The 13,151-nt window shown below is 41.3% G+C and overlaps 1 protein-coding gene across 3 annotated transcripts in view; it reads right to left on the bottom strand.

The window, feature by feature from the left end:
• Nucleotides 1–13,151, bottom strand: part of L3MBTL3 (L3MBTL histone methyl-lysine binding protein 3) — a 164,790-nt gene that overhangs the window by 8,252 nt on the left and 143,387 nt on the right. For all 3 annotated transcript variants that reach the window (XM_059712941.1, XM_014611069.3, XM_014611070.3), the window contains exon 19: nt 10,860–10,948. In XM_059712941.1, coding sequence (XP_059568924.1) covers nt 10,860–10,948 — 89 coding nt within the window. The remainder of the gene's footprint in view (nt 1–10,859; nt 10,949–13,151) is intronic.

The following is a 13,151-nucleotide window of genomic DNA, read 5'->3' as shown; positions in this document are numbered from 1 at the left end:
TTCTCCCTGGTTTTTTTTTTAATGCCCATTTTCCTTTTTTCCCATTAACCGTGCCTCAACGCACAAGGGTGCATCCAGATGAGAGCGGTTATCCAGTATGTGGTGCTGCAAACGTGTCTGCAGCGCCACATACTGTACAACCTGGTGTTCTCCATGCTGCAGGAGCACACTGCCCAAACGTGCACTGCTCCATTTTTTATTTCTGCAGTTTTCTTTGACCCCTAGATATTCAGGGATCAAAAAAACCCACAGAAAAAAAAACAGAGCAGTGAACGCTCGGGCAGCATGTGCTGCTGAGAAACGGAGCTGGATCACCCAGCGCTGCACTGCGGTGATGGACACTAGTCCCCCTTGCCCTCCCCCTTCCCTCATCCTCGCTCTTCCCACCTGCCCTGCTGCCTTCTGATTCCTGCTGGGTCACCACGTGTCTTCTGCCTCCTCCTCGCCCCCATCCCCCCACTCCCACCAGACTGCGCCCTTCCTGAGCTAAAGGATAACTGGTAAACTAATTGGTTATCTTATCAGTTAAATGATTAATCATTTAACGTTTCACATCTCGATTCTCCAGGGGTTGGTCCTTACTTCATTTCACCTTCTTTCTTGTAAGTTCACTTGTAAACAAACAATCGATTAATCTCTATGTGGATAGCCTCCATAACTCTTTTTCTTCTCCAGAGCTGCCTCTGTCAATCTAAACTAAACTAAACTAAAAATCCCAGCCTCTCTCTCTAATGTCCTTTCTGGGGGACTCACTATCAGTTCAAGTTCAACATGGCTAAAACGGAGCTCTTAATCTTCCCTACCATGCACTCCCAACACCATCTTGCCTGCCACTGCCCATAATACAGATGGCACTTTCTGATGCACACCTTACTCCAGGTCTTCATATCTAGCCTGTCTCAGGTATTTAGATGGCAAACTCTCAGGTCAGGATCTGCCTCTTTTTGTACAAAGCCTAGTATAATAGGGCCACTGACATCATCTGGCATCCTTAGGTGCTCCCATAATACAAAATAAGGAATAATATTTAATCCTCCCTAAAATTTAGGACAAATGCAGCATTCGGTAATTATGTAAAATATCCCATGCTCATACAAGGGTTGATAACCAGGCAAGGGACTGTTGCCAAATGAGTATAAAGTAGAATAAATAGCATGCAGGAAAGCAGCATAAATAAAATGCAGGAAAACCATGGCAACGAATTCAGCAACCAATAGTTAGCAGCACACAAGAGACTGCATGGGAAAATTAGGCATAGGCAGCCATTGCATACAGCCTCTGTTGGGTCAGCAGGCAGCATGGACTAGAAATGGTGATCAGTTTAGAGCCGCAGCTGGGATGACTTTATAAAGCCACAGATCCATCTGCTCAGTGTGTTGAATTCCGGCTAGAGCTGTTTGATCTCAGGGCATTTGGTAACTCTCCTCAATTTCTCAGAATACACAGCAAGGTAGGAAATACATACAGAAGAAGAACATGTCACATCTCAAAAAACTGGATTAATCTCCATTTCCTCAGGATAAGCCTCTTCATATATTTACTGACATGCATAAACAGGTACATAATCAGCACAAAAAGCAACAGTGGCCAACCATGAATAACTGCACTCAGGGCATGATCTGCAGAAAGACTGAGATGTTACAATAGAGAACACTGCAATGCCTAACCTTTATGTACTCTGCTACCCTGTGACATCCACAGCCTAAAGGTAGGTACCCTGTTCTATGCACGATGCATGGAGAGAGTTAGGTGATTATGAATGTGATCTGCAAAGGCCTAGAGCAGGGGTCAGCAACCCCCAGCACACGTGCCGAGCGTGGCATGCAAGGCCATTTTGCTCGGCACACCACTGCCAGCCTGGGCTCTAAGCAGCTGTTGCCAGCCACGGAGCCCAGGCTGCAGCCAGGAGGCTGCAAACAGCTGCTCTGGGCTCTGGCATGTCGGTACTCCAGCACCTTCCAAGGTAGACGGTGTGGTTTTTTCGGCATTCTGGCCAAAAAACCTTGCCTACCCCTGGCCTAGAGGATAAGCAAGGAGCCACCCATGCTAGCCAAGAGGACGTGCTAAGGAGAGGAGTCTTATTCTCAGTCCCTCTTAAGGACTTTTGTGCCTAGGTCTAATTGCAGATGGAGAAAGAGGTCACTTATCTCCAGAAGAGATTCATAACCAGGGGTCTTAGTTTTCTCTGATTTAAAAAAATCCTCAATTTTTGGATAAAGTAACTCCAAATTCACACTTTTCCATGATTAAAATGAAATGCCACTAATACAGAGATACACTATTTATCTCCACTAGCTGATATATTAGTGGTGTTTCATTTTAATCATGGAAAATGTGGATTTGGGGTTAATTTTTATATCGTAAAATTGGGGATTTTTTTTAAATCAGAGAAAACCATGATTACTATTCACAACCCTGAAGCCCCCGGTGAGAGCTTGGGCAGCCTTACTCACAAAACATAACAATGGCAGGACCTATGCCTCTCTCTAACTGTAAAGGAGTTAAAGCACTGAGCTAGAATGTAGGGGCAGTGAGTACAGTTCCCTCCTCTGGCTTTCTGTGATTTCAACCCATGCATCCCTTGTTCTGGGTGAATACAGGGTGTTCTGATGTGGGCTTCTGCAATCCCAAACAGCTGAAACTATTCCACTTGGCATCAAATAATTAGATACCACATTTATTCACGTATAGTACTGTCTAAATAAGACACACACCTTGTTTTCGAAAGACAGAATGAAGAAAAAGGATCTTTCCTTAAAAATACTGGTATGGATGGTATTTTATCAGCAAAGTATCATGGGTTCTCTGTTAGCCCCTTGCTCAGGACACCACAGGTATTGCTGCCTGAGTCAAACTACCTGATCCTCTTCTCTTCTCAAGCTGAACTGGGTGTGCAACCAGTAGCTTCTGCCAGGCCAGCTAAGGGCCCAATCCTAACCAGTAACATTTGCAGTCAGCTGAAGGCCCAGACAACTGAGTCAGCAGGAGCATCTCACCTGCACCAGGGATTCTGTTCTGCTTTAGGAGTACAGCAGAATCAGCCCCAGAGGCTTCTGCAGCACAAGCCTCTGCCCGGGGAAAGAAAAAGTGCACACAGCTGGCAGCCAGGCAGGACTTGCATCATTACCTGATCTTTCTTTTGCAGAGGTTCATGAACAGAAGTTGCTATTACTGTATTTCCTCACTTAAAAAGTGCACCCCAATTTCTGGCAGCTCATTTTGGGGAAAAGGTGCATATACAGGTGGGAAAATAACCGGGCCAGAGAGAAAGGATGCACATGGCTCTAAAAGCCTATGGGTGGCAGTCAGCTAGCCAGGAGGAACATACCAGTTCCCCATCCCTACTCCAATGAATACCTAAACATTCTTTAGGCAGTATCTATTAGGGTGACTGTATCTGGATCTTGGGGAGCACTGGATTTGCAGCTAAATAAAGGCTTTTATCTGTGTCTCAGCAAAAGCTGCTAACCTCAAGGCTGAATGATGTATTAAAATAACCTTGCAAATGCTTAGGCAACTAGTTTCCTAACAATGGGATAGTGTGTGTAGAACATATGGTGTAAGAAGAACAAGATGCAGCCCACCAGCTATCGTCAGGAGATAAAGCAGAAGCAAGACCTTGGAGATGAAGAAGGAGTCAGCAAGAAACCAGAAAGAACCAGCAAGTGACCGAGAGAAGCCAGGGTCACAGTCTTACGCGTGTACTCTTAGCAGAGGCATGTAAATGAGTGAAATGCATAGGCAATCCCATGCTAATGAAGTAGACAGTAAACAGAGGTAGAGCTTGAGATGGGAGGAGAAATGGGGGGAACCAAAGGTGGAGTGAATGTTAATGAGCATGGACCAAGGTGTATAAAATGTAAAAAGTACTAATGTTCAGGGCAGGTCCCTGGTTTGTTGGTTTTTTGGGACCTTTGCCCGAAGCTGTCTCCATTCTGAATAAACCTGTTGTGAGTAATGTGTACAAGTAGCGTTTGCTCCCTGCTTGCTTTGGCTAATGAGTAACAGGATCCATGAGCGATTGGATCGTCATCTCCCTAGTCATTGGGCGCCGCATGGAGTCGGGGTCTAACAGTATCGTTTACTGGACAAGTAGCAAACTAAGACTCAGAAGACCTGGCCCTATTCTAGTCTATTGTAAATGCTTTGAGATCTACTGTTGGAAAACATGGAAGAGTCAAGTGTTATTACTGACTCTTACTGCTGAAGATTTTCTGGGAAGGGATAGGTTTTAGGTTGTTAAACCTCACTCTAGTCCAAGGGTCCTGGCTCCCCAAATTTTGTTCTCAAAATCTCTCCTTCTTCTGACATGTGCCAGACAAGTGAGGAGCTTCTCAGGCCTTCTGTGGTATCCTGTTCTCCAGGTTGCCCTGCCAGCTAGCCTAACCTAAACAAGTACTCTCGTTTCTCAGTCCTCTTCTGCCTTGGTCCAGGGAACAGAGTAGGGAAATAATTAAGAGGAAAGAGAAGTCAGACTTAGTGGAGCAGAGCTACTGGCAATTTTCATGCCTGTAATACAGTGGAATTCACTACATTATTACAAGTTAAGCTTTCAGGTTCTGGGCCAGAACAGGTTGCTCCATCATGAAGTGTCACATTATTGGACCATTAAATAAATATCATGCAGATGAAGAAAGGGGATGAAAGACTATCCATTAAACAATTAAGTTCCTAAGTGAAATGACAGTATCCTGGCTTTACAAATTAAGAAAATGCAGAGTACTCTACAGAAAATCTGAATTTGAAATTGTATATTACGGAGACCTTGTGGGAATATGTTGTTTTGTTAAAACTGGAATGTTTCATAAAATGTAATAGATTCTGCAGGAATTTTGTTTAGAAAAGAAATGTTCAGAGACTGTCTATTCTAGTCCAGCAATTTTTGGAAATTTTTTTAATTTTGATTTTAAATTGCCAAATATTCTGTTTTTCATTTAGATTTTGTTAGTATTATGCACTATGTTACAGTATAATGCTAAAGAAAAAAAATCAAAATCAAAATAATGTCACTTTGTCAAAAGATTTTGAAGAACAACAAATGAAAAAAAAAAAAATAATTTTCCTTCCCAGGGATTATTGAGATTTTCAGTTTTTACTCCAACTGTGAACAAAGATAAATGCCTAAATCTCAAAAACCTTCAAAAATGGAACTTTTGTCCTTTGCATAGGGTTTGTAGTAAGTGGATTAATTAGTACTAATATACTCCTCAATGCAACTCCGCTACACTCAATAAAACCAGTAGTGTCAGGTAAGTTGAAATGTCTAAGCTTTAAATGGGAGCCCAATAGAGGGAACAGAGATGTCCACACAAAAAAGAGAAGTGAAAAGCACATTCATTTGTGCTTCTTAGGAATGATATGTCAGGATGATCCTGAAATACTTTCTTCAACTGAGATTATTTGCAAACTATGGGTTATATCCCTTATTTAGCAATTCTGATCTCTGTGGAAAGGACCACAGACTTAAGAAATTAATATAAAAAACTACTAAACAAAACAGATAATGGAAGAACTACCCTTCTAAAAATAAGAACAGATAAGTAACAATCCAATACAAAACAGCTCCATATAATAAATAACCACAGGTGAGAAAGTAGTTATGGTACAGCAATAATGTGATGTCTGTGTTTTGATTTTTCAAACTCAAACCAGGGTCAATCGAGAGTACATTTAATGACATTCTCTAAAAGGTTTTTCATTAAGTAGAAAAGAAATTCAGGCCCCATCAAGGCCTCGTGTGTCACAACAGTGTTAAAAATAGCGAATGAATGACTTGAAGAAAGAATGGTACTGCAGGGTGCTGTCTTGTGTTCTGTTGTTTAGTCCAGCAAAAGTCAATTGCCAAACAAGTTCTATTTAAGAGCTTGAACTGAACTTTAAACATTACCTGGCACTGTGCTACAAACTCAGCCCTGTTCCAACTTCTCCATCCTATTCTAAACGCTCCAGTTCTGGGCAGTAGAGGAGTCCCTAGGCCACTGGTTCTCAACCATTTTAGACTCAAGGTATCCTTGGATAGACTTGAGGTACTTCTTGGAAACACCAGCTCTTAGTTTTCATTTTTTGCCTACAGAAAAAATAGAGCATTTTTTCTGTTGCAAAGAACTCAGAAAGAGCACAACTATGGATTTCTATCTGAAGTCTTTGGGTTTATCTTGTGAATAAAGTTTGTAAACCTAGCAGTGCACCAACACCTTACGACCTTCCAACCTCAGACCCGATGAAACGGAAAGCAGCAACCAACCCACAAATATTATCAATCTCCCCACACACACGCTTACCAAAACTGAAAAATCTGTCCTTTCTAAAGGTCTAAATTTCTGTCCAGAAAAACACCCTAATAAAATACTTCAATGTGGAGAACTAGAAGAATCTTCCGACGCCTGCGCCTCAAAGAATATTTCCACGACCAAACTGAACCCACTCCCAACATCAACGCATCCTCTGACAACATTCAGGAAAGGATCAATGCCAAAAAAGCCCCCAAAAACATCAGATTGGATACCTCGCAGTGGACAAAACCGCTACATAGACTGCTTCAGGGAAAGAATGAACAATGAAATAATCAGCAACACACGCCACCACAACAACCTCTCTCTACCAGAGAAAAAGGCCATAGAATCTCTAAGATCCAACCACCAAATAGTAATAAAACCAGCAGATAAAGGAGGAGCCATAGTCATCCTAAACCATGAGGATTACATAAAGGAAGCCAAAAGACAGCTCTCTGACACCACCTACTACAAAAAACTACAAGAAGATCCTACTCCCCTTTTCACCAAAAAACTCAACAATACCATCAAATCATTTCCATCAAGACTACAAGCAAAACTACAGACCTTGATCCCCCCACTACCTAACCAGGGGACTTTTTACATGCTCCCTAAAATCCACAAACAAGGGAACCCTGGCAGGCCTATCATATCCAACCATGGGACCCTAACTGAGGAAATATCAGGTTTCGTTGAATCAATCCTAAAACCACTTGTCACCCACAGAGCAAGTTTTGTACAAGACACTACAGACTTTCTACAGAAACTTAAAAACATAGACCACCTTCCCAGCAACATGCTCCTAGCCACCATGGACGTTACCAGCCTATATACCAACATCCCAGACCAGGATGGCATCCAAGCCTGCCTTACATATCTACAGGAACAAAATTACAACCCAGAATACAGACCCAAGGATATTACTGACCTTATACACTTCATCCTCACATACAACAATTTCACTTTTAATAATCAACACTTCCTCCAAATAATGGGAACAGCTATGGGCACTAAAATGGCCCCACAGTATGCCAACCTTTTTATGAGCCACCTGGAAGAAGACTTCCTTAAGAACTGCACCATCAAACCCTTGCTGTACTTATGATACATCAATGACATCTTCATCATTTGGACTGAGAACCTGCAATCTCTGATTGAGTTCCACCAGAAATTCAACAGTCACCATCCCTCCATCCGACTTTCTTTAGAATACTCCAGCACCAACATCCCCTTTTTAGACACAATGATCAGTATCCAGAAGGGTAAAATACAGACCACAGTATACAAGAAACCCACAGACCAACATACATATCTGCACAGAACCAGCAATCACCCTAAACACACCAAAAAAGCTGTGATATACAGCCAAGCCCTCAGATACCACTGCATTTGTACTGAAGAGAACACCCGGGATTGCCACCTCACCAATCTTAAAAAGGCTTTCACCCAGCAAGGACACTCCTCCAGAGAGGTAGATCGCACGTTTGAAAGAGCCACCTGGATACCACGTGAAGAACTGCTGCAGTACAGAAGAAAACCCCCCACAAATCGCACACCGCTGGTTATGACCTATCACCCATCCGTTGAACCTGTACAGAAAATCCCATATTAGAAAGAGACCCTATTCTTAAAAAGATCTTCCCAGAGCCATCCATCCTAGCCTTCAGACAAGCACTGAACCTCACCAACCTCATCACCAGAAGCAAACTTCCTCAAGCCCAGAACACACCAAAAGGATCCAGACGGTGCCATGACAAGAAATGCAAAACCTGCCAACACATCTCCACCACCCCCACAATTACTACACCCCACAACAGAGCCATCAGCATTCCTGGATCTTACAGCTGCACCTCCAGAAATGTAATATACCTCATCCAATGCACCAAATGCCCTGATGGAAAATACGTAGGAGAGACCAAACAACAACTGCGCACCAGAATGAACGCACACCGGAAATCCATCAAAGACAGAAACACCCAATTACCGGTGGGGGCACATTTCTCACAGGAGGGCCACTCTCTCTCCAATCTCTCAGTCCTGATCCTCAAGGGAAACTTATACAACACTTCCCAGAGACGAGCCTATGAGCTCCATTTCACCAACCTGCTGGATACTGGAGATTATGGACTAAACATAGACATTGGATTTTTGATACATTATAATCTGCCTGGCAACTGACTCCCCAGCCCAGCCCAGCCCAGCCCAGCCCAGCCCAGCCCCTGGCTTCTTTACTTTTCATTCCATCCAGGAAGAGCACACACCAACTGCTGCAGCTTCCTGAGCCGGACGAAGGGTTTTTGAACCCGAAAGCTTGCTTAATAACTATTCTCCAACCATTTGGGTTGGTCTAATAAAAGATATCAAATTCACCCAAGGAACCTTGTCTGCCTATGTCCTTAGACCAACATGGCTACAACCCAAACCCCTGCAATATCTGACAGATGGCATTCTTGAAAGTATCTCAAGGCATCCCAGGGAGTTGTGACACCCTGGTTGAGAATCACTGCCCTGGGCATAAGCACTGTGAAAGACTGCTATGAAGTGGTTTTCCAAGGGCTCCTCTGCATCCCATGATCAAGGGGGGCTTGCTAGGTGTGGGGCTGGAGTCAGGACAGGCTAGTGTTGCAGTATTATCATGAAAGAGATTCCAGAAAGTGATGTAACACGCTGCACAGCCCAAGGACACGGCCATCACTTAGGAACACCTGTAGAGATGCCTATAGTACGCCTGGGGTCCTGAAATAACTTGGATCAGAAGGGTATACATACTTTACCTCACCAGGGCAGTCAGTTCTTTAGGTGAGCTAGCGATCACATGTAGATCCACGTGATTGTTATGTCACCGTATACATGACATGTATACACACCCACATTGTCTTTATTTCTTTAGTCTAAGTGAATAAGCACCGAATCATTTTACAAACTACAGCTGACCTTTGGCTAATTCACATTACCTTCTCTTTCCACATTATATGGAAGAGAGTGAGCAAAATAGAAGGTGCAATGCGACCAAAAATAGACTGATGGTGAATAAGATTGCAGCCCTACATATTCGTGCCTTTCTTTGGCTTGTAATCTATTTACAAGTGCAGCAATATACTCCTAAATAAATCCATCCAAGCCCACATCCTGATGGAATGTTTTGGAAGAACTGGAAAGAACTTCCCTGGCTTCTGAGTCCGATTCCTTGCATTTGCTAGCAATCATGAAATAAGTATTTGTTCAAAGAGCTCCACAACAACATCCACTGGGGCACTTCTCCCACCACAACCACAAAGCACCCTACTTAAGAGAGAAACAAAACTGAACCTGCAGCACACCATGAGAAAAGAGACAAGATGAGAACATCACCAACACTACTGATTCTTCAGTGGACAAAACATTTAGGTAAAAAATACACCCTCCTGATCTGAAGAAGTCAACCAAGCACCCTTCCTCCAAAGGAAGTAAAAAACCCAGCAATGGTTCTTGTCAATCTGACCTGGATAAAATTTCTCCCTGACCTCACATCCAGTGATCAGCTTGACTGAGCTTGAGAACAAGACCAACCAGTACAGCGCATGTGAGGTTTCTGTGGCCTGTCAGGGTGCGTTCCATAGGGGAAAAAACAAGCACCACAACACAAAATGCCAAACATGGCATTCAGAGAAGGGGAAAAAAATTTCCTGGCCCTACAGGTATTAATAGAATCTTTGATGCATTTAGGCGCTCAATGAATAGGCTACGTCTCATTCTATTCTCAGTTTTACCAGTGTCTAGCAGGGAAACGTCCATAAAGCAAATGTAACTGTACCGGTGTAAAGGTGATACAAGATTGACTTGGATCTGATAAAGGGGATGTGTAATAGTCAGGGCAGATGTCCAAAGGAACAATGTGTTCGGTGTACACTCACTGAATGACAAAGATAAAAATCAATAAGGTACATCTCGCTCATTACTGTGCCCTGTCTAGTTCTGTCACTGGATGAGTCAGGAGCTCTGCAATGGCATTACTTAAACTATTCAAGTAAAGATTATGACTGTGATCTTCAATGAAATATAAAATGGGCACAGAGCCTCATTCCTAATGAAAGCTACTGTGAATTGGGGACTCTTTCCTTCCTCTCACCCCCTTTGCAAAATTGCAACCTATGGAACAGGCAGAATTAAGGCCAAGTGGACAACCTTACCTTTGGTAAGCCCTGATTCTTAACTGTATTTTTCACATTCTTTTAATATAGTTTTTGATGGAATAAACAAACTTTCCCACCCTTATAGTTTAGCTATTCTCAAAATCAGTTGAGAAAAACACATTTAAAGAGTGATCTTGTATACCAAGATTCAGTTCAGAGCAGATTTTGTGCAACTATGATGAAATTTTAGGCTTGACCTTCAGTGATCACAGAGGCAAAATAAAATGTCAAAACTCCCCAAAGGGGTTGACAAAAGTAGGAAAAAAACTAGGAAAGTAGGAAAAACTTATTTGGGATTAATGACATTGGGTCTTCTTGTGACAAGGGTGAATTTGGTTCATAAATAGAGAGGTAGAACGAATAACCAATCCACCTTTTCATTTTAGTGCCCGACATCAAAATGTTGATAAGTTACCTTTAGTTTCATGTAACGTTGGCAGTTTATTTTCTGTCTCCTCTTCACACTCTTTCTTCTTAGTGGACTCTTTAGCTTGCTGCCCTCCACTGAGGAAAACAATGCATTCATTTTTTGTTAACTTATCATCACACCTTTTAAATATGACAAAAACCCTTACTGAGTGAATTAAACAGTCTGTGTTACTTACACAAACCATACTATACCATATCAATAAAATATATAAAGTAGCTCTAAAATGGCCTGTACCCCAACTGATTCAGATGGTAACACTGTAATTCTTACTGAATAATTCTGCAACTGAGGTTCAAAAGGATTATATATTAAACCCTCACACGTAAGCTGCTTGTGCTCAACAGGTGTACATCTGATCTGAAACTCCACTATACAAAGCACATAAATTAAGATAGGTGCATATATATCTATCTCTATATCTGTCTCTCTATATATAGATATAGATATCTCTCTCTCTCTCTATCCCGGGCTGACAACAGGCAAATAGAACAGTGTATAACAATGGCAAATGAGTAGATACTGCATAGGGCAATAGGAAAATTGTACCTTGACATACATGTACTTTTTGTTTCATCTTAGAAGCAATTTTTGAATACATGTAAGAATTAGGGGATAAAATTAGACTTCAGGTAGGTGGGCTGAGCGTCACTGAGATAAACAGTGCTGCACTTAACATGGTATAAATGGTGTACAGTGCATTTGGTGACCAGAAAATCTAGCCCTATCACTGTAGCATTACACAAATAATTAGTGACATGATAGACAGGGCCAATGAAAACATGCATAGCAGGAATTCCATGAGGTGCCACAAACTGAAAGGGTCTCCGTAGACTTCAATGCCTTCTGTAGAATTTAAGTTTTTATTTACTGAAAGATGATGTTGCTAATACTACATGCAGAGAAAAACCTTTTGAATACGAATTGATATAGAGCTGCCTGAGTAATTTTGTAGGCAGATAAAACAAATGCTCTGAGAGAGTTGTAACTCCTTCAATTATCTTGACAGGTGCTAACACCTGATGGTGACAACATACATTTCAATTTTTAACTATTTCCATGCAGGAAGTTATACTAGAAATATCCACACATTGAACTTAATCCAGTTTAGTTGAATACATCTTAATTACAATAATCATATCTGCACCTTGGAAACTTATTCCATTTAACTGCCAGATTTGAATTCTTGTGCTTCTTATGTGTAAATATTTCCATGGCAAAGCCCTTATTAAGTTAATTTTCTTTGCAGCTATGGATATCTTGTCAATGTACTTTCAAATTCTAGCTGCTCGATTTCTAAAATATGTTACTGGATCTGGTATTACTGTTATATAAATTTATCTTCAGTTTTAATCTCTGGATAGCTCTAGACCTACACACTGCAGGCTCTCAAGACATTAAAGTTCAGAAAAATTTTCTAGCATGACTAACTTCTTGCAGACACAAACACCTTTTACTGTAGGGGAAAAAAATATCCCAGAACAGACTCCTGGTCCCAGCTGAAGACATCGTTCAATACCGGTTATTTGAAATTACTGGATATTCAATTACATTGACCCATGGTAACCAATTAGACGTGGAAGTAATATTAATTGCAGTAAAAGCATAGCATTTAATCTTGTGCAGACGATAACATACACCTGTTTAAAAATGCCATGCTGGATATGATGATGCAGTCTGTTGAACAAAAATGTGCTCTGTATACGTCATATAACAGTAAAAGAGGTGAAATGTAAGATTGCTGATTATTAGTCATCATCACAATTATGATGAGCTGGATGGTTCATTCAAACTCATACTGTGTAAATGCCAGATATTTCAAAGTGTTTGGCAACAGCTTGCTACTCAGGTGAATTTGATTCCCTGGATACTAAGAGAGATATGGGATTTATCTGCTGCTTGAGAACTTGATTCACATAAATAACATCCTGGAAAAATGGAAGGCAGAAGCACAAACTTCATTAGGAACCTAATGATTTGTTTTGAGAGCGCCTCTATATAAAGTCCAAGTTTTGTTTCCTTGAGGAAGCATAGTTAACTTTGGCAAAATTGTACTATTAAAATGATATGTAAATATGACACTAGCACAGGTCATTTGTGGATGGTACACAGACCTATTTTTTGTTCCATCTGTCTTTTCTTGAGATTTAAATTGACTTGGGTATGACTGATAAATGCTACATATCTATCTATCTATCTATCTATCTATCTATCTATCTATCTATCTATCTATAAGTATAAAAGATATGGAACTGGCTATTTTCTCTAATACTGCAAGCT

Source organism: Alligator mississippiensis, chromosome 1 (assembly GCF_030867095.1).
Source record: "Alligator mississippiensis isolate rAllMis1 chromosome 1, rAllMis1, whole genome shotgun sequence".
In the NCBI taxonomy this organism is placed as follows: Eukaryota; Metazoa; Chordata; order Crocodylia; family Alligatoridae; genus Alligator; species Alligator mississippiensis.
This window is presented reverse-complemented; position numbering and strand designations above follow the sequence as displayed.